Genomic DNA, 22,553 nt, shown 5'->3' on the forward strand with positions numbered 1-22,553 from the left:
GGTTTTGTTTTGGTTTGGTTTTGTTTTTTAAGAAAAAGCCAAACAAGCAAAAAAGAAGAATCCCATGTGGTAATCTCCCCTTTTACCTTAAAGGATTAGGCATTTTATTGGCATAAATGAACTAATCATAATTAGAATTTCAAAGTAAATTAGGAAAAATAAGAACTTGGGGTTTTTTTTCTGCAAACTTCTGCTCCCCTATATTCAGAGCACTTCTGTTATGAACAGGGACAGTATTTTAAGCCAAGACCTTCAGTCACACTATACAGTGATTATTACATATTAACAAGTAGGAATTTACAACACAGATTAAAATAAAAACCTTAAAATAGTGTATTCCAAAACACTTCAATTCCTTTGAATCAGAACTAGTCATCATTAAATGCAAAAGTATGAGTCTATATTGACATATTGACAGTTTCATAGAATTCTCTTCTCTACTCCTTACTCCTTTTCATACACAGCAATTCAGTTCTCCTTTACTTGTTACAGAAATTTCAGTTTTATAATTGATCTTCGCTACCAGTGGCTTTTGCGACACCTAAGGTTTAACTGTGATTTATGTTTGCAGATATTAAATGTGTTACTTGTATTTTTTACAAGCTGAACAGCTTGAATGATAAATATGCAAAGTCACATAACTTCAGGTAAGTATAAATAAGGCAAACTTTGTTAGCTTTGTTGGCAAAATAGCTTACAAAACCTTTTGAATGTCTACCACCAATCAAAATGGTCTTATAAAAAACAACCAAAACCCTGATCGATATAAGCTGATTTAGTATCTGTTGATCTAAATTATTCAAACAGGACATCTCAACTGATCTCAGCACAGAAACTGCACAAAGATGACTAGTGCTAAATTTTGCCAAGCAGGAACAATATGAAATCTGGCACAATGTAATTCAAAACACAACTAAAGCTGCCTGGGGCCTTTCATTCTGAGTTTTTTTAAGTTGAAGGAAAAGGAGAAAATGTTACCTACAATAGAGATGTTCCAGAGCTAAGCGGCAGAGCAGAGGCAAATTTCAAAACATTCTCTTTAGCTTTTGTCATGGAATTGCACCTTATCCTGAGGAAAGGTACCTGTAAGGGAAAGTTCCTGCATAATGAACTGAGGTGTGACTCTCAATTAACGTCCACACAGATACCATTGTTCTTTGCTATGAGCTCCTGCACCCAAACAAGTTAGGACAGATTCCATGGACCAATGTTGACTGACCCCAGGCAGGCACACTACTAGCCCGAAGCAAAAATGCAACCTTATCTAAATTACGACTGTGGTGTTAAGATAGGGCTGAACCTACCTAACCTCAGGATGACACCAAAAGCCTAGTAGCCTCATACTTCTCCGTTCCCAAGCCTTCTATCCCCACACACTCCTACCACTTCTCATAAAAAAGCAGGATGCTCACCTTTCCATGGTGGGCTTTCACCCCCCATTAGTGAGTCAGATGGGCCTCAGTACTCCAAAGAGCAGAGCACTCCTACACGCTGCAGGCCACACTTACTGTGGGTCAGCTGTATCTTAAAAGCATGCTTCAAAATAAATCACTTCATGTTTGCACAAGCTAAGCCTATATTCACAGCAGTTGCCACAGATTAGCTGACAGGTGTTAATGTGTTACACCCTTACAAACTGATTCTGAGTTTGACATAAAACATATCTTTGTATTGTTTAACTTCAGCCACATAAATACAGACAGAACAAATTAAAACTACAGCTACCCAGTTTAAGAGCTCATCAGCTAACTATGCTCAACTACTCTAGCATTGAGATGAGGTCCTCATTCATCTGCAGTTTATTTTCATTCCCACTGGAGTATAGAGATAACACAATCCAATCTATTTGGTGTTAAGTCCGATATTCTCAAATGGGACATTGCAAAGTACCATCAGTAGACTGAAAGGAACTTTCATGTAGCCACAAAAAAAAACAAACAAAAAACATAGCAGGTGAAAGCATAGGAAGGAGAGGGGATCACAGCTGAAATAATGCCCAGGAATGGAACTTCGTATGTGCACTCATGAGGAATGTCACTGCATGAAGCAATGTCTCTCCAAGGGAGGGAGGAAAACTGAAGACAGGGTAAGAGGTCTCAAACAGAACTGAGGTTTAGTATTTCACAAATAAAGACTACACACAGCAGCTTCCAAACATACTCAATATAAGTAAATAAGGACAGATGCTGAACTCAAACCAAGCAATAAACTTCTACTGGGAGTTATCTTTCCCCAACACATAACCCTGTCCACTGTAATCAAACCAACCCCATTTCTTTCCCAAGGAGAGTCTGCTGTCTTGATTACACTTAGTTTTGCCTGGAAATACAATCTTCGCAGTTTCTTACTTGGATTTCCATAAAGGCTTTTTTTGATGGATTTTTGTTAGTATCTGCATGGTTTGAACTAAAGTTATCCTCTGCTGACCTTCTATTTTACACAATGATGTCCTGCTGCTTCTTTCTTCTACACAGTCCCTCGTCTGAAAGCAACCTGGAGGCTTCAGCCACAGGTTATGAAAGCACATCGAACATACAAATTTCAAGCTAGATTAGGTTCTGACCACATGGGAAGCCATTTATGTGTACTTACAGCTTTAAAACCTAAGTCTGAGTGCACCTGTCAGTACCAGGTACGTACTCGTGACCAGCACCTTAAGTGTTCACACACTTGATAGCTTCCACCTTGAAGATACTCAAAAGCCATCTGGACACAGTTCCAGGCAACAGTCTCAGGTTGCTGTACCTCAGCAGGGGGCTGGCCAAGATGACATCCAGGGTACCTTCTGACCTCACCCTTTCTCTACAAGTCTGTAATAATTGAATGCCTTTATTTAAGCATGTACTTAGAAGTCATGGATGTCAACAGCACAACTGAGAACAAAACTTTGTCTCTAAAAGAAAATACCATCATCACAAAATTCAAGCTAAATGTTTTAAGCTATCTTTCGGTAATAATTATTACTTAGTATAAATAATTACTGCTAATTTAGTATTAAAAATGCATTTCATAGCATGAATTTTTTTTTCTCCTATCTGTAACATTTCCATGTACAAAATCAGCTTTAAAAGATGCGTGCTTCCCAATAATGACATGAAAGTGTCTCTGGAGCAGATATTCAAAGCAGACTCCAAACTCTGACTTTACTGCAGAAAGCACGCAGCTCAATTCCAATATACAGAGTATGTATCAAACAAAACTGTATGTCTTTATGCTGACCATTATCTCCAGCATGTGAACAACTCCATGAATCCCTTTATAAAGATGTGACACCATCAGTTAATGAGATGAACAAAACAATGCAAGCTCTGTAAAACGTGTGCCATTTCAACACTAGACATAAGAGACAAATGCAGAGTACCCCTGAAGTCCCCAGCCAGCACCAATGTGTTTAAGCTCATACATGCAGGACAGAACCCCTCCAAAAAGATTAAGAAATTACTATTATTTGACCTTATAAACAGAAATCACATACACAAAAATGTCTAGATATAAGAATGTGTACAAGGAAAGGTGAATGTAGTAGGGCCAGGTTACATCAAACTTTAATTTAAAAAGCAAGTAATCATTGCCATTAAATTAATCTCATGTGTGTTACATACATATTTCAAAGTTCTCCTGCCTGAGCTCCCCCAGTTCATTGTATCACCAAAAGTATTCATTACATTACACTGTATCAGCAAAAATATCCAAACAAAACACTGTGACCTGTGCAAAGCTTCCTGCTTTGAAAGAAAGCTTCAAAAGCATCACTAGCTGCAGCTTGTCTTTAAGCCAGATGACAAACACTTCAAGTTTCCAGCATTACAATAGAAACTGAAACCAAGAGATGGAGGGAGTATGAAGAAAGCAAGAAAAAAAGTTTCTTCAAATCAACTACTTCCAGTCTGTCAAAATGCTCAAACTGAACACTGTATTTAACAATCAGTGAAAGATCATCTGAGGTCATTATTCAAGAATTGAGAATTAAAGTAACTTTTCATTCACACTCCATCAGCATTTTAATAAGGTTAAACCATGTTCTCAGCCTGCTATTTATGCACTTTCTCCTCTGTAACCTTACCCTTGCCATGTGATGTCAAACTTAACTGTAAATGAACGTATGTTCAAACAAGAATTTTGAGATGAATGTTCAAATAGCTTTGACCAGGCAATCTCAGTATCATCAATTACCACATGCTTTTAGCTAACAACTTGAGTAAATTTACTTCCAAAAGCCTTCAGCCTCAGTTTGCCTCATTATTAAGCCTATTTTTTCTCCCATCTCCAGTTATATGCATTCAAATAAAAAGCACACAGGTTTTTGGTGGGGTTTTTTTTGCAGAAACAAAAGCAGGGCTTATCTATTCTGCAACTTTTTCCCCTTCTAGCCAAAAGAATTCATTCACATTATGAAATACAACTTTTACTCATCAAAGAAAAACCAAACAAAAACAAAACCCCCACAATAATACAAGATGTCCCTGCTCAGTTTTTGCAGCTCACAAAGGGTCATCTTCCTGCTTTTGCTTAATATTTATCACTCACACCAGTTTAAAAACAAAAAACAAACCCACACAATTTTCTTCCTCAGGTTTAATTTAGAGTAAATTACAAACACTTGCTAACATAAACATGCTACAAGTCAGAAGCCTAATTCTTTCACAGCTGGTATCTCCAAGTGAGAGAAATGAGCTGCTGAACTGTAAAATGCTACAAGTGGATATAAATCTCCAAGATACTTAAACAGAAATTGTTCCAGAATATTCATCAAGATCAGAAGTCAAATGAAGATGCACATACAGATGAACTGGGCAGTATACTTTCTTTTAGTGGGATGACTAGTAGTGTGTATGGTTGCCCAGTTTGGGACTGCAGTGACAGTATGACACTTTAATACTTGGTCCAAATAACTTTGGTAACAGTTGTAGAAACAAGTGATAATCATTAAAGCCTCACAGGCTTTAAGCCTTTATAGCTACAAACAATACTACTAGTTAGGAAAAAAAAAAAGCCACAAACCACCCACACAAAACCCACATTAAAACCAAATAGACCAAAATCTGAATTTCTGTTTATACAAAACACCAAACATGAACAAAGTAAATCACATGCTTGTACTAGCGAGACTAGCTTGTAAAGAACAGACCAGACATGACAAACTTAGCCATTTTACATCTTGTAAATCTGTAAATACTTACTTCTCAGTGAAAGTCAGCCCTTTGGAATATGATTTCTGACATGATACAGAAGTACAGTATACTTACAAGACTTCCCAGATTTCACCTAGGCTGCATACAGGAAGGCAAACAGCATACTGGGGCCAGAGTAACACGAGCTTTGTGTCTTTGTAAAGCACATGTAAATCACGAGCTACCCTGATGGTGCAAACACCTTCCACAAAGATGCACCCTGGCAAAAGCCTCTGCTAAAGAGAGGCCTTGAGACATTCAAGTGATGGAGATGTCAAAAATAAGTATGTGGATCTCTCCCCTCAAAAGTCCCTTTCAAAATACAACACATCGATCACAAAAAATACTACTATGAAAAGCTGTTTAAGTATTTCTCAAATATGTAACTACTGTCCTCCACACAGCTTTTCCTAGAAGAGCTTTACACACCACCACAGAAATCTACACTAAATAATTATTTGAGCCACACTGGGAAAAGGGCTATCCCATGAATGAAACTGTCACTCCATGGCAGGACTCTAAACCACCTATTAACAGGAAGCTTATAGCCATGTCCAGCTGATGTATCTAGCACCATGCATATAAACTGCTTCAATGATCATTACAGTTTGAGACTAGTGCATAATGAATCAAATATAGCTAAAGCTCAACACAGAGAAAATAAACCTCAATCTTACAGAAAAGCAACATTTTCATACGACACTAAAGCATTTTTATTGAAATATAAACCTGATCACATTCATTTAAGCAGTCCACAAGCTGCTTGCTTGAACTTTTACAGCAATTTTCCATTAAAAAGTTTATTTAAAACATGATTTATAAAATTAACACAATAATTGTGAAAAATAAACCGTATTTTATAAACATTAAATGCAAACACAGGACTGCAAGGTAGACTTTGAAGACTGAGAAAACCAAATTAGTTTCCAAGACTGCTTCATTAGTACCACACTTGTTTATTTCAGATACACTCTCAGATTCTAACAGAAATGTACTTTTGGGGAAGTACTGGAAGCCTTAAGGACAGTGTATTACACGCTGTAAAACAATGGAGGAAATAAAACCTAACAAACCCCAACCACAGTAGGACGGGATGCCTTTAATATCCACAGTCAAGTGAGAAAAACCAATCAGGAAAGCACGGAGCCTCCTTTGACAGCTGTAACATCTGAAAAGCCAATCCACATGCCTAGAGGTTTGGCTGAGGCGGAGACACAGATTCATTGAAGAAATTCTTGAGGGTACATTTACTATCGACTCTGCATACAAGTACAGACACATAAGGCACCAGCCTGTACCTAAGCCTTATACAATTCTAAAGAGGGCAAGAGTCAATGTTTAAAGACCAGTACCACAAAGTAGTACCTTCAAAAAACACAAGAACGGTGGGCAATCATTTTCAAAGCAGTGCTCTCGTACCCCTCATCAAGAACCCCAAACATTTATCTTTAAGTGGACAACAGCTTTTCCCTGTTTTTTACCTCAACACTACAAGAATAACAAGCCACATGTCTATTTTTAAAACTTACTAGTTTATTTAGAAATAATTTAAACGCTTAAAAGTCTAACAGTGCAACACGTCCATGTGATGCATTTGACACGGTATGTACACCAGGCAGCACAAAGCACCTCTTCTCAAAAAGTACGAGCAGGACGCTCAGTCGTTACAACTATCGAGAATTATTCCTGCAGCAGCCCTACAACCCAAAGCTGCTCGCTGTCCACTCCAGCCCCCTGCCCTACCAGTGCACAAGGGGACAATCTGTAGGAAGTGCAAAGTGCAGCCCACGACCGTCCTCTGCTTTCAGCAGGTACAGAAGAAGCAAAAAGCCGCTTGTCGCTGCAGCGTCCCCAAGAGCCTCCCAGCGCCCAGCCTGCCGGCAGTGCACCGGCGAAGCACTCTGCAGCGCTCTGGCTCGGCGGGAGGCAGGCCGTCCCGTTCCCGCTTCCTCCGCTTCCCGTCCGCAGGGCCGCCACAAGGCCGCTACGGCAAGCGAGCCGGCACTTCGAGCCGAGCAGCAGCCGCCAGCCCGCGCCCTCCCGCCGGTCCGCCCCGCTCCGCTCCACTCCCGCTTCGCTCCCCACGCACAAGGGAAGCGGCAGCAGCAAAGGCACGCTACGCCAACTGCGGCCGCAGCGCTAGCTCGCTCATTCAGAGATGAATCTTGCGCCTTCCTCCTTCTTACGCTAGCGTAAAGGCCTCCCCCCACTAATCAAAACACTCGCGAGTCGGGACGCAAAGAAGATGGCGGAGCAGGGCCCGCTTACGGCGTCGGACAGCAGTTTACGCTGCGCTCTTTGCGCAGGGCCCCGTCAGGACCGTGCAGCGCTGCGGTGGGGAGCGTGCGTAGTGCGCTTAGTGAATGCCAATGGCCTATTTCCCGTGAGGGGAGGGGGGTGTCTGATAAACAATGGTGCCCCCCCTGCGCGCTCCCTTACCGATTCCTCCTCTTTCTCCATCCCCGTGGGCATCTGCGGCACAGCCCGGTTGATGGAGACGCAGTCGTTGAGGTCGGGCATGTCCTTGCCGCGGTAGATGGGCAGCGGTTTGGCGGCGTCTAGCGCCCGGGCTCGGAAGGAGAGTTTGCTCATTGTCTCCCCCTCACAATAACACCCCGGGGCCGGGCGGGCGGGGGGGCCTTCAGTGCGGCCTCGCCGCCGCCTCCCAGCCACTCCCGCACCCGGCCCGCACCACCATGGAGGGTCCCGCCGCCCCGGAACAGCTCTCCGCGGGGCCGCCCGTAGCTCACAGCGCACGCCCTGCAGCCCTAGATCCGCGCCGGGCTCGCTCGATCCGCTCCCTGCGCCATGGCAAACATGGCGGACATTAACCAAAGCGGCCAGCGATCCCAGCAGCCAACGCGAGAGCTCGGGGGGGGGGGGGGGGGGGGGGGGGGGAAGATGGGGGAGAGGCCAGGAGGGAGGAGGTAGAGGAGCAGCTGCGCTGCGCGCGCAGCTGAGGGCGGGAGGCTGAGGAGGATGGTGTGGAGGCTGCTGGCTGAGGCGGGTTTGGCCGGGCAGGGGTAGGGGCAGGGAAGGCCTGCGTGGGGACTCGCCGTTTCCCTGTCGCCCTCCGTTGCGGGCGGAGCACTGGGAGAGTGAAGCGGGAGGAGCTTGTGACTGGGGAAAGCGGTGCCGTGACGGACGGTAGCTCCGAGCGATGCGCCCCGCCGCTGATGGCTGCTGCCGGACGTCCCGGCGCCGGTGACAGACACCGAGAGTAACCCTGTGGCGAGGCGGGAAGGGCGAGCTCCTCTGCTGGGCTGGAGCCGGCGTTCCGGCTGCAGGCTCCTCTCTTCAGCGCACGCATCGTTAGCGACTTTGAACTGAAAACGTTTAAGCAATAAAAACCCATCAGGAGAATTAAACCTCAGTTACTGATGCAAGCCAACACTGAAGGAACAAACTCATACCTGTCAAGTTGTTCTTCCCCCTCCCGGAGAGTGATGTCCTGTATGGCTCTCTGCACGGACTGGGGAGGGATTATGTTCCATGTACAGCAAAGTAAGGCGCTTCTCATGCACAGAAATTTGTATTAGAGACTTGTCCGCAGGTCTGGAGTTCCTCGGGGATAACTGTGTGGTGTGTGCACGTTGATGCTCCTCTGCTGTGGAAGTGTCCCACTCCTAATCAGTTCAGCACACTTTCAGAGGACACAGTGCTCAACAGAAATCACGCACCAGATCTGGCAAGTATCGTCCCAGGTTCTGTGTCTGTCCAAAGCCGTAATCCTCTAACAATCATGGCTTCCCACTCTTCAATGTATTGTCTGGGAAGCCCTTCATCAAAGACCTTTAGTACTTCAATTACATCATCACTTCCATATTATTTTGGCACTCAGATCAGGCTGGCTGCTTTTTCTCACCTCCACCTTAGAGTTTTTAGAGTTGTCAATGCAGACTTGTCTCTAAAATAAACTGGAACCATTAGGCAGGCAAAACTTGACAATGTTACCATCTGGACCACAGTACCAATTGTATCTAATATTTTTTTTTAATGAGGGGAAAAAAGACCCCATTTGTTGAAAACAAACAAAAACCCCCAAAAGCTTGACCAAATAGGTTCAGCCCCTCCATTGCTGTTCATTTTTAGTTACCTGCTGCATTTGTTATTTATATAGTTTTATACAGCAAATACAACTACTGTTCATAACACAGGATTTACAAAATGAAGGATAAAGAATTGTGTGAGAAAGAGATAAGGAAGATGAAACAAGTGCAGTAAGGCACAGGAGGGTGAAAAAATAAAAGGAGCCATAACATCACATTTATGAGCCATGGGCCCAAATCAGCTTGCCAAAAGAGATCTGGAATTACATTAGCGACTCCTATCAAAGCATCAGGTTACTGTTCAGTAAGAGTCATAGGAAAAAATGAAGCTTAAAATATAGAAGAAAAGAAACAGAGAACAAAACCAATAGGCTGCACTTATTTAAATTCCCTTAGAATATTTTTATTTGTAAAAATAATTCCTGATTTGGATTAGAATTAACATGCAAATAATTAAAAGTCATATAGTTTCTATCTTAGAATTTATAGTTCTACCAGCATCTACCTTCACATCTTAGCACAGATATCTAAAATTGCCCCCAAGTATGAGCCTCCTCTACAGCTGTTGACAAACAGCGTATGAGTGGCATGAGTTGTGCTTCCAGTAAATAAAATGCATTTTCAGCTCATGTTTCATGAATTTTCCTTTTAAGTGCCATTACACAGATGGTGTTACAGCCCTGCTGTACAGATATCATGCATGTGAAAAGGTTAGGTTAGCTGCGTGGAACAAGCAGTTCCTGAAATACTTCCTCAAGTTGTTATAAAATGAGAAAGACTTTCCTCTCTCTGCTTCCCTTCTGCAAGAAAAAGGCATTTTACACACTACCATAAGATGTTTTTTTGCTTTTCAGTTAGCAGAACTGAATAGACACAACCTTTTCCCTTTGTGTGCATATGCTGGTCTTTTTCACTGCTTTAAGAAAAAAAAAAAACACAAAAAAAGCAACGTATTTACCCTCAAGGTGGCTCTTAGTCCTTAACCCATCCCAGTATTTTACTTCCACAGGCAATGCAATTTTTTTTTTTCAATGATGCCCTTTAGGATGCTGAGGGGTTTTTATGTACTCAAAAAAGCTGTTGCACAGAGCCAAACGTGGACAGAACTAAAGTTTCAACTTACACTAGCTTAGCTTTAAGCCAGAACCATACATCTTTTGAGTACATAATCTGGTCTCTTCATCCTGTAAAATATCACAGGTTTTCTGAAGACATTCAGCTCTAAAAAATTGTGAGCTGTATCTGACCTATAGATAAAATAATTCTGAGGCACAAATCTCAGCCAATGTCTCAGATGAAATTACTTGTTCATTGGTTGAATTCTGACTTGTCTTTGTATTTTCTATAGAAGATAATGGAATTGAACACTCCCATACTGGATAGACCAAAATACCCAAATTTCATTTGAACACATCTATCAGTGAAAGGTTAGGAGTTCCATAGGCTTGGGTGCTTTATCATGTCCTTGGGTTTGGTTCTGCTTCTCTATAGTGACATTTAACCCAAGGAATGCTTGTTCTCACAATAGCTGCCTAAAACAGTCATTATTTCTGATAGGCTTTTTGCAAGTTTCTTCTGGTTTTTATATTTTTCGCTAATAATATACATCTCACTGCATTAGTCTTACACCAAGCAGAAGCATCCCTTGCAGAAGATTATATCAAGAAATCTCAGTGTATGTTACTGTGACATGGGCATGTAATAATTCTTTATTTTGGGTGTTATTATCTTATAAGTAGAAGTGCTAAAAAATAAAAGTGTGGATAGTATAGAAGCAGAGATTCCAGAAGTGGTTAATGGCCTCTGAAAAGGCATGGTATTGTTCAGCCTTGTGGAGTGTTTGAAACCTTAATCAATTATGTGATGTTAAAAGATAACTAGAATTTTAGAGTGCTAATGAGTGCAAATACACAAAAATTCTCATCAAGATATGAATGTGTGGGAGAATCTGCAACATGCCAGAGAAGCACTGTGTGATGTTAGAAGATGTGATTAGCAAAGCGATTCTGGAGAATCTATGCTAACAAATACTTCCGATGTCACTGATAGAGCCCTTGTGCATTCAGGATTCCTGCCTCAGTAGCAGCAGCCTCACTATAGAGTGTTTTGATCTTGTGTTTAAGCAAAGCTTCACTAGAAGGGAGCCTAAAAGTAGCCAGAAGGCTGGCTTAGCAACTTCAGCACAAGGGAAAGTGCTGAGCTTTCCCGGAGATATATGAATGGACTAGGGGAGTCTTTTTAAAGGTTATGAAGTCGTCCTTTCTACCCATGTCTGAGAACTCCCATTGAAGTGAAAGGAACCTCTGTCCTATTCATTTCAAAGGGAGTTTTGTCAGGAAAAAGAGCTTGATCAAAGTAGCTAGTAAGCATGCTTAGCTACTAATATTCAGAGTTAAATGTATCAGCTGTTCCAAACCATTTCTATTTCAAATTATTCGAAGGGTTTAGGGGACTGGCAGCCTGCACATTTTCCTCTTTAAGGTCACCAAAACCTATCAGCTGAAACCTGAAATCTAGTATGAAATAGCTTCCTGCAAGATTTTAAACTAAATGAAAATCATAAAAGTTGAAAATAGAGTTAAAACCTCGAGCCCAACAGCAGTGGACACTGTATAAAACTAAATAAAAAGGCAGCTATGAAAATAGTTACTTCCTCAGATTATAGCAGGAAGGTAAAATGATGAAAAATGCTTGAGCTGAGAAGCAGCAGGAAGCTCCTGATTTAAGAGTTTTATACCAAAAATATCCCTGTCAAGAAATAGGCTTTAAAATTAAAGGAAAGTGTGCTTTATGTCTGAAGGTTAGCACAGCACTGGAGGGGTCATCAACTCTTTTAAAGGAACCTGGTGCAGCTGTTACCTTTTTTATAAAATCTCGGATTCTTAATCCAAAGATAAATCTACTATTGACTGTCACTGTGCTTTTTTATGATACAATTCAACAAGTAAGTTAACAACAAAGCAATTATGAAAACAGATATATTTGTTTTAGAATTACATTCCATAAACCAGCACATTTGTATGACACACTACTTCCTTCTACTTTCTAGAACAACCAGTTTACCCAACAGATACCAGTCACCGAGGTTGCCTACAGATTTCATTTTCAGAGAGGTCATTTGCAGGCACTTATAAAGACATGAAGTTGTACCTTTGTAGGCTGGAATTTGTTCCTCATTGATGCAGACATGCCTTCATATCTATATTTATCTCTCTCACAGTATTTAAACTGAGCATATGTAGAATGTGAAGTAAAGCTGTTAACCACCTTTATGAGCACAGCTCAGAGACAGAAATCTGTTTTTTTTTAAAGTATAGAATATGAAGTAAAAATGATGCATTTCAAAACAAAGCAGTGTTCTATAATAGCAACACTTTTTTGCCAAAGGGCATTTAATAATAAGGATGTTCATGGGTTATGTATGACACATAGATTAAAGAAATCACCTTGTCTTAAGAGATAAACCCAGTGACCATTAATAAGTCTTCCAAAAGCATTTTGACTCCATCTGACATCACTTCATGTTGACAATAGTCAGAATGGAGAGAACTGGTGGCTCTTCTGGTGTTTGACAGGCAAGGCTTGACAGGACATCCTATGCAGCATCATCGATATCGCATGGTGTGATCTCATGGATGGTGCAGTTGAAGTGTGAGGTTAGATCACGTTAAGGCAGCTGGTTCAATTACTCACATGTCGGTTTGGCAGACTGGCCAGGGACTTCAGAGCTACAGCTGCTTCTACACCATTACTTTGAATATACGCAAATGAAAAGAAAGGGGTGATGCCAAATAGTGTAAATACCAAACCCCTCCCATATAGGAGGAAATCATAGAATCAACTACGTTGGAAAAGACCTTCAAGATCATTGAGCCCAAACAGATCTCAGCATAGATTTTTATTGTATCTCTTAAGAAAAACAAACACCCTTTGCTATTCTCTCTCCATCCCCCTCCACCAAAAAAAAACCAACACCCCTTTGCACTAAACAAAACCAGATGATGCTCAGCATGGCCCAGGCTAGTCCCTTCATGGTCATTCTGAAGAGCGTTGCAGCTTGCACTGCTGACACATGACTCATGTAAATGTTGCACACTTGTTTGTTTTGCCACCAGGAAAAAGGTAACTTTATAACCCAGTGACTGGTAAAGAGAAAAAGAATGGTTATGCCAGAACTAGAAAACTACTGTTAAAGTTGGTACACAGTTAGGATTGTATTTATGTGATTAAGTTCTGAAAAATAACGGTAGGCCTTAAAGAGAGATTTACTCAACTGTCATTGAGAAAAATCTAACAGAGAGAATCCTGAAAGCCAAGTTTACAAATGTATACAAATTTATCCAAAGTTTCACACCTCAGGAAGCAAATACTAGATTTATTTTTTTTTTAATCAATGTGATTTGAGGAGCTGAGAGATCCCCAGCTTGTGTTAAAAAATTAACCCTATCCTGCCACTTGAAGTACCAATGAAGTAAGAATCATGGAGTGTTAAAAAACTGTTACAATTCTTATTTGGAGTTTGGAAGCCAGAGTGAAGGAATTTCCCTAAAGTGAATTCCGTGAAAAACTCTGCCCCAGCATTAGAAGATGCTGCTTTTCCTCTTCAGAGTTTCATAATTCTGCTGAATTTCAGCACTAGGGTAGGAGTGGGTCTGCTTTCTAAAAATAAATTTGCAGGCAACTGTAAAAATAAGAAATTGGGAAATAAACAGAGCACAACTTCTTATAAATATTCCAAAAGCCAAATGCTTACCTAAAAGCAAGAAATACTGATAATTGCCATTTTCTGGATTAGTGTCCCTGATACAACATTTTTTCTTGCTGATTAATAATGGCAACATTTTCCCTGCCCACTTAGTTCTGAGGTTGATATCATTGTTTTTGGTCTGATCTGAAATAGCAGTCCTTGCTGGTGTGGGAAGGGCATATTTCAAGGCTTAGTACAGTGAAAATAGGAACCATGGTACAGCAAAGTGTCTCCCTGCAGAAATATACTTTTGTTGATGAGGTGCGCTGTTTTTTCCATCATTGCAGGATAGCTGGAGTGGGAGCCTAATGCCAGAGTGCCTGGCTGAACCAAGGTTCAGATGGGATGGCCCTCTGGATTTCATGAATTCAGGCATGGGCACAGTCCGAGGCTTCTCAAGGTGTCCAGGCAGAAAGTCTCTGCTGTAAATACTCTTATACTAGAAGAACTCTACCTTCTCTAGTACGGTTTGGTTTCCTGTACCTAAGTATATGCCAGACATTTAGCATGCACAGCATCCAATCTGTCTTTTTTCCCTTCTCAAACTCTTTAAGTCTTTCCATATCCTCTTAAAAAAGAAAATCTCGTTGCTTCTCTAGTTTCTGTCTCTAGCTGGGGTAGAACAGGTAGCTACCCCACCTCTAGAGCAGTAAGATGCCTGTGGCTGCTGCTCCTCCTCTTGCTCTGGTGACCTCCTTCTGTGTCATGCTGTCCCTCTGTATGGCACTGTCCTACAGTTACTACTAAATGTCATCAGAGTCCCTGGTAGTGCAGGCCGCTTGTGCTATCTATTCAGGCTTGGGCAATGAAAGGGTGGCACAGCCCCCCTTTAACCAGTGCTTTGTGAGAACTATTTCCTGCTCATCCACTCTCCCCTATGACAGCTGCTGTCCAGAAATAACCTAGATCTTGCTCCTCACAGCAGTTCCCCCGCCCCAAACTGCTGTTGACAACTGTAGTCTGGAGGCATTTCCCTGGGATGAAAGACTGTACTTTTATTCGACTGCGATGCTCTTCAGAGGAAAGTTTATTATTACTTGTACCAGAGTAACATCATTTTGTGTCTGTCCTTTCCCTTTGTTTTTTGAAAATGAGACTGAAAGCAATCACAGAAAAACAAGTCTTTCAACATTGCTGTGCATCAAGAAACAAAAATATTAGCTTGATTGCAAGAAAGGACAAAAGGAAATGAAAGCATTATGTTGGCAATGATTAGCGGTGACACAGTTTGCAGTACACTCTCAATGCACAAGTTCCTAATAATGAAAGAAAACTTTGTCTTATGTTGTAAGCTATACAATTAACATACAGATTTTAAAATTATTCAAGCTTCAAATTTCTTTACTTCCTTGCATAGAGTTGTTTGGTTTTTTTTAAGAAAATAATATAAAAAAGGATGCTTTTATAATGCAGACAGCAGTCATAGCAAATCTGAGAGAGTATTTTCTCTTCCAGATTGATATTGATTACCATTCATGGAAATATGCTGCATGTACAATCATAACTTGATAAACAGATAAACACTGCAGGAGACCTCCTTCTAGGAAAGTCACCTGTTTATACCAGCTATTGCTTCCTCAGGAACAATGTTGCAAGCTATGCTCTGCTGAGCAATTTATTCTTAAGTGACTAATGACTCAGCATTGCTCCCTGAAAAGAGTGGAGAAGTCTGCCTATTAGCACATTGAGCTTCTTCACTCTGGTGCTTTTGGTGCACAGTTAAACTCTGTTTGGAAGGAGCAGTGTGTTTGCATTTGAGGTGGACCTCAATACCTCATACCCATTGCCAGGTCCTGGAAAACTTCACTTCAGGAATTTGGATCCAAATGGTGGGAGAGGTGGGAGCAGAGAGGGAGAAGAGAGAAGCATTCTATTAGAAAAGGCAAGTGAGCTACCAGTTGTAGACGTTCATGTGTGGTCAGCCAGCCCTCTCTTGCTGTCACCTCCACATGGTGTATTTCGCCAGTATGATCTGGGAGGATGCTGGTGAGGAGCTGGAGCTGGCCCCTGGCTCCTACATGCACCAGTTATTGAGCGCTGGACTGGGTTGCCGTGTGATGGCAAGGGGTGGACTGTATGCACCACACACATGGTGCAGACACACTATGGCTTGGATGAAATGCAGAGCTGAGAGAAGGGCAGTTTGGCATATGTGTGAGGTCAATGGTGGGAGAAAGCTGAGTAATCAAGGAAAGTTTGGTGCGTATACAGACTCACAGACACTCACTGTATGATTAATGCCATTCACACCTCTGAGAGCTTTTGTTTCACTTCAAATTGATCTTGAGAGGATATTTTCACACAGCTGTGTCTATCCACATATTCCGTTAAGACTGAACTTGAAGCTGGATGTGTGGTCTCCTCCCCGTGTCCCAGACTCTGGTTTGCGTACAGAGCGGTACCTGTTCACATTTCTTTGAACTTCACTAAGAAAAAAGAGAGAAAAGAGTTAAAAGTGGGAACTGAATTATGAGTGTGTGATAGAGCAGACGGGGTAAGAGGACACTGGTGAAAGTGAGGGAAAAATGTGCCTTCCAGTTTGAGCTTTCACATGTAAACTTGGAAGCTTGCAAATGCAAATTCTGGATAACTCAAGGTAGTATTTGTGGAAAAACAATGAAGCTGTGAGGCCAAATAAGAATGGGAAGGCCTGAGAAAAAATACTTTTGTCATAAATACTTTCAATAAAAATTTCTCTCTATAGAGATGCAATAAGACTGCCTCCTCCCCAGTGAATCAGATAACCAAGGAGGCTCAGACTTGCCCACATAGCCACCCAGGGTCGTCCAGGCTGGCTCGTGGGCAGAAGACATTGCAGGGCGTGCTGCAAACACACAGCTTCCAGCAAACACAGGTCATCAGGGAAGGGGCAGGATTTACCAGAGCACCAGTGCATGGAGGAGCAGAAGCAGCTGGAAACAGCTTGAAACAAGAGAACAGAAGAGGTAAACAAACCACGCGGGCAATTTCTGAAGAGCCTGCACAGCATTGTTAAACTGTGCTACAAAACCAATTGCAACAGTTTCACTTTCTATCTAGGTTACCCCACCGTGAGGCAGTGACTCAATTCAAGGCAGACTTCTGGCAAGCTTTACTCCTTGCTACTGAGGCTTTGAAGGCTTTAGTAATATTTGTGCAGTACATCCCATGCTTATTCATAGGAAGATCAGGGAATTTCGCAAGTGTGATGGGAATTTCTAACCCTGAAATCCTGAATAATATCTATGAGATTAATAATTGGGACACTGAGTGCTTATGGGTACTCTAGGTCTAGAAAAATCTTGTCAGACAAAAAGAAGGACGGGGGTTGGTAATGTTTCTGCAAGTACCTGAACAGTGTCACTAATTAATCATTCTAAAAACAAAGGAGAAGTAAAGGAGTGGAAAACACTGCCATTATATAAACAGAAAATTACATCAGAGTTTTAGTGTAAATCTTCAACTGAAAAATATGCCAGTGCAATAGCTATACTTTCAAGGAGCCCCATTAATCCATTCCTATTTCCCCCATCAAGTATTCTCTGGTTCTGTGTTAATGAGCTTCTTTGCACAGTTCTTTCTTGATTTTAAACACACAATTTTTTTTGTGAGCTTTCCCTGGTGTCACAGGTTTACCCTTTAGAGGAAAATGATCCATAATAATCCACTGTGTGGATTATTCACGTACGTTTGTAAACTACCGAGGTTTTACCTCTCAGTGAATTTATAATGCAACATGGGCTAGGCTTTCTTTGACCAAAAAGAATGACAGATTCAAGTTTTCCTTAAAAGCAAAATATAATGACGCCAGAGATACCTTCTCATCTCTCCTTAACTATCAGTCAGTATTCTATTGCAGTAACTGCCACAGGAGATATAAAGACTGATTTCTTTGTAGTTCATGTACCCATTCTTCTGAGATGCTGCTTACTCAGCGAACTCAGTGAACAGCTTGTACTCAAAAGTTTAAATACACACAAAGTATTGTCTGCTACTGACCCACAACAAATGGTAAAGCAACAGAAAACACTTTCTTATCGATTTGCTGTTATATTCAACATTGAGCCAATAAAACTTTTACATGGTGGTTCTAGCAGGAAAAAGTATATTACTGCCCTGCATAGATTTAGGCCAATAGCAATTTCTTTGTTTAAAGCTTCAGGCATATTGCAATGTGCAGCCTCCTAAGTTTCTGAGAATATTACCAACGTTTTCCCACTTTCCAGCAAAATCTAATACCACATGGCAAAATCAGGAAAAAATCGTTTGGAAAGTTAAGCAAAATGGTTATTCTGAATTGCTGTTGACAAAAGAAGTAGAGAGGGAGTGCTGTATATGGGGAAGAAACAGAAACAACAGTCTGATATGGAGGATCACCATGGTGTGGGGAGAAGATTTATTCTCAGGTTGTGGTGGTAATTACTGAAATTAACCTATCTGTCAACATGTTTGATCTGTGCTGCATTGTCCCCATCATCCCAATAGCCAACACTTCTGGGATGTGTTAGAAAAGTTGTGCCTTACCAGAGAACCTCACAGTAACTCTTGTTGCTTTAAGGTGGCCTTTCTGGGGGTTCTCTTCCTCTGAAGAAATTAACCATGGCAGGAACCTTCGTATTTATAAACCTTATAAGAGAGAATATTGAATGGTTGAAGGGGTCAGATGGCTCAACTCTTCAAGCCGTGAACTATGTCCCAGGAAAAAACATTTTAATGTGGAAGTAGGAGCAGTGTGTTTCTAGAAATGTGCCAGCCAGTCCAGCAGCCTTAACTCATCACCTGCAAGGCTTAGAGGCCAACTGCCTACATATCTCCCCTTTACCTATTAGACACAAAGCGAAATATTGAACTATAAGTAAGGTACTCTAGGTCACAACTAAGCTCCAGGTGAAAGAGCTGTTTGCAGTGACACTGGTTCAGTGGGGCAGGATGACACGCAGCTAGTGCCTAGCTTCCAGGAGCTCAAATAGCTGCAATGTTATTTGAGACATAATCCTTCAGCTGTGCTCAGCCACCTCGTGCCCTGCCAGGAATAGGTGTTGAGCTTCTGCATGCGCCCACCAATAGCTATGCCAGCTCCTCTACAGCTCCTCTTTTAGAAAAACAGGACATGGAAAATCCCATTTCTGGGTCAAAATCATCATGCAGACATCATGTGGGCCAAAGTGGAGCTTGTGATGACAAGCCGGAGTTAATTTGAAAGACTGAGTGTATGTATTTGAGTGCAAACTAAGTATGAAGGTGCTTCCCCCCCTGTCTTTTGCACCATGATACTCCATGTGGAGAATTTTGATGTAGAGGACTTGTGTCCAGAAGGCTTCCAAGATGGTTCAGAGCTGGAGCACCTAAGGTGGAAGAATATCTGGAAAATCTGGATTTGCTCCACATGGGGAGAGAAGGCTAAGGAGGGATCTAATGGCTGAGCAGAACCAGGCTCTTCCTGGAGATCCACCATGAAAGGATGAAGGAACAGTTACAAGCAGCAAGGGAAACTGATCAGGCACAGGGAAAAAAATTCACTGTGAGTTTGGTTACATTTGGTTGAAGACTGACACATCCCAGAGAAACTGCATCATCTTTTTTACTGGAGATACTTTAAACTATTGAACAAAGCTTAGAGCAACTTAACCTAACTTCCAGCATGGCCCTGCTCTAAGTGGGACTCAGACCTGATGAGCTCCAGAAGTCACTTCCAACCTCAATTAGTATGTGATCCTAAAATGCATTGCAATGGAGAAGGAAAATTAGCTGCCTGGGCTCTCAAAGTTTACCTGTATTCTATGCTGATAAGTGGGAATATTATACTAAATCCTAACCATGAAACTTGAGAAAAAATGGGAGCAAAGATATTGTTATAACGGCACAATACACATTAGCTTTACATTGAAGGCTGAAGCTTCCTCTCTTTCTCCAGCCCCCCCAATCTCTTAAAAATCAAATCTAACCATCTTACAACTGTGCCCTTCCTGTAGCAATAAATGACATTATTTTCGGAAGTGACTAAGGTTGTGCTCTCAGTCATGCTGATCTCCACAGACTGGGAACTGAGGCTCCTGATGTGTCCAACAGCTTGTACAGCTCTTCCTTTTATCAGGGACACAGCTAATATCAAAGCAGCAAAAGATGGCAAGGGACCTTAGCAATGTATTTTTCAGAGGTTCTCAAAGCAGAAATTTAGTAACATGAAATCAGTAAGAATCACCAAATCAGTTTATAATTTAGACCCTGAATTTCCTGAATTTCTTCGGAAAAGTGAAAAATACATTAGAAAATCTTTTCACACAGATGTGGTATCAACCTTCGTGATATTTTTGTAAAATGTTAGATTTTACTCCCCAGACATGGATAATATGGATAAATGAGCATAAAGAGAACGTTCTTATTATCTGCTTTTAAGAAAAGGCTTTCCTAGGCCTCATTAGATTTTTAATAAGCAGCATCACTTTAGAACAGATACGTATAACAGTGTATCTATTGAAAGAGAAATGGAAAATATACATAAAAACCCAGACAAACAAGTAGAATTTAATTTCTTTTTTTTCATTTGATATGACAGATTTGAAGCAGGAAGAGAGGAAGATTAATTAGTGGCTTGGGTTTGAAGGATTCTAAAGCTTCCTCTAATTTTTAGCTAATTCTCTTTCTTTCAGGCACTCAGCCCACTGTCAGGTGTGGCTGAGAAAATTTAGTGTTATTGAAAAACATATTCTTGCCTATCAGCATCCAAGATACAGGTGCATCTTGTGCCAACAACATGTGCTTTGTTCAGCTCAAGATGATTGTCTTTTCCTGGAGTCCTCCAGGAGTGCGAGTTGTAGCTGGTTGTAGAGCTCTGATCTGCCCATCTGGGAATGCTGCTTTCTGATTGTATGACTGATCAGGAAAACCTACACTGTCTGTACCTGCAGGTCTGTAGCTGTTCTAAAGGGTAATAAAAATAGAGCTGAGTTTGACCAAAAATAGGACATCAGTCCTACCCTTTGGTTACACACTAGTTGCATAAAAGTACAATACAAGCAGTGCTGCTGAAGCAGCTTAGTTTCTCCTCAAAGAAAGAGCCACTAAGGGATTTTTTTGCCACTGTTTTAAGCTTTATATTTTCTGCCTTTGCTTCACTGGCATCTGTGGTCAATGTGTGGCAAGAACCTAGGCTGAAGCAGTACTCATAGCAGCAGCATCACATGCTCAGCTCTCCAGTCTCCTGGCACTCAGGGGTTCAATGAACACCCAGTTTTCAGGGGGAACAATGGGGCTCTCCCAGTCCTGCAGCAAGATTTGTACAAGTTGCCTTGTTTACCTGTAATGTTTTATGTGATGGTGAGTTTCAGACTCATGAGTTTCACTCTAATTCCACATATCTAGATGACCAACTCAGAAGATTAGTAAGAACACAGTGACCTTCTGTCACCTGAGATATATGAAATTATTCTCAATTGTGAAGTTATGGTTCCATATACATGGCTTTCCTTTCCTGCTGGTATCCCTTCAATGACACCGGGGGCTGGGGGATTCTGCTCCGTTACCAACTGGAAAGAGAATAGATTCTCCATATGGCAAGTCAACCACAACCGGCGACTCTGGGCCTTGGTACATCGCTGGGGTTATTAATTTCCTGGTGAACAGCTCCTCAGGTGTTCATTCCACTGTGGGTAGAGGCTCAGTCATGTTACCCATGAAAGCTTTTGCTTTTCTCCAGCTCAGAATGAGAGTGGAGCTGTTGTCTGCTATAGCATCAGCAGATCTGATTATACTTTTTCCAGTGGATCATGCTGTGGTTTACAGAGCTGTAGTCTGCCAGTCTCATTTCTATGTTTGCCCTATACCCATGGTCACATCATCATTCAGGATATTTAGAGTGAGGTGTCCCTGTCCATGGCAGGGGGGTTGGAACTAGATGATTTTGAGGTCCTTTCCAATCCTAACTATTCTATGATTCTATATGCTTTGAATATATTAAATTCTATGATTCTTTTTCCTCTTTTAACCATACATTTAATCTGTTAGTAAATACACTTTCAGAGTTAATTCCTTCTTAATGTTTCTGAACAAGGCATGTAGGAACTGGAGATATGGACGGATCCAACCAAACCCCATTTCCCTCTGCCATGTGATTTATAATCTGATTTATAATCACCACCTCAGTTCCTGCCCTTCTTTTCAATCAATTTTCACAAGTGCTCTGTTCTAAGTATTTTTGGAAATGGTTTTCTTTATGTCACCTATTTTGTGTTGATTTTTTACATTACAATTTCAGGTAAATTCCTGTTATGCACACAGGGCTGGGCAGAACGGCCCCGTTAATGTACAGAAACATTTCATGATCACTATAAAGATTCAGTGCAAATCCGATACTGGCATGAGGATAGGTTCAAGCAATATAAAGGAGAAATCAAGAAATGTCAATTTGCTGTCAGCAGTAACGGACCAGAGAATATGGGGATACTGAGCATGCTCCTCTCCCTGAGGTGTTCCTCTCCCCAGGGTGGGTTTTTCCTATTTACCAAATGCTTGCAAATCCAATATTTAACATTAATTTAGAAACAGACTTGACAAAACAAGTTTAGTTTCAGGTCCATCCAGCAGTCTGTTTAGGTAGGCTGCTAACAA

The 22,553-nt window shown here is 41.4% G+C and overlaps 1 protein-coding gene across 2 annotated transcripts in view; it reads right to left on the minus strand.

Annotated features, from left to right (window-relative positions):
• Positions 1-7,783, minus strand: part of EPC2 (enhancer of polycomb homolog 2) — a 50,656-nt gene extending 42,873 nt beyond the window's left edge. For both annotated transcript variants that reach the window (XM_031053390.2, XM_005153744.4), the window contains exon 1: positions 7,611-7,783. In XM_031053390.2, coding sequence (XP_030909250.2) covers positions 7,611-7,763 — 153 coding nt within the window. In that variant the 5' untranslated portion in view covers positions 7,764-7,783. The remainder of the gene's footprint in view (positions 1-7,610) is intronic.
• Between the last annotated feature and the right edge of the window lie 14,770 nt (positions 7,784-22,553).

Source organism: Melopsittacus undulatus, chromosome 4 (assembly GCF_012275295.1).
Source record: "Melopsittacus undulatus isolate bMelUnd1 chromosome 4, bMelUnd1.mat.Z, whole genome shotgun sequence".
NCBI lineage: Eukaryota > Metazoa > Chordata > Aves > Psittaciformes > Psittaculidae > Melopsittacus > Melopsittacus undulatus.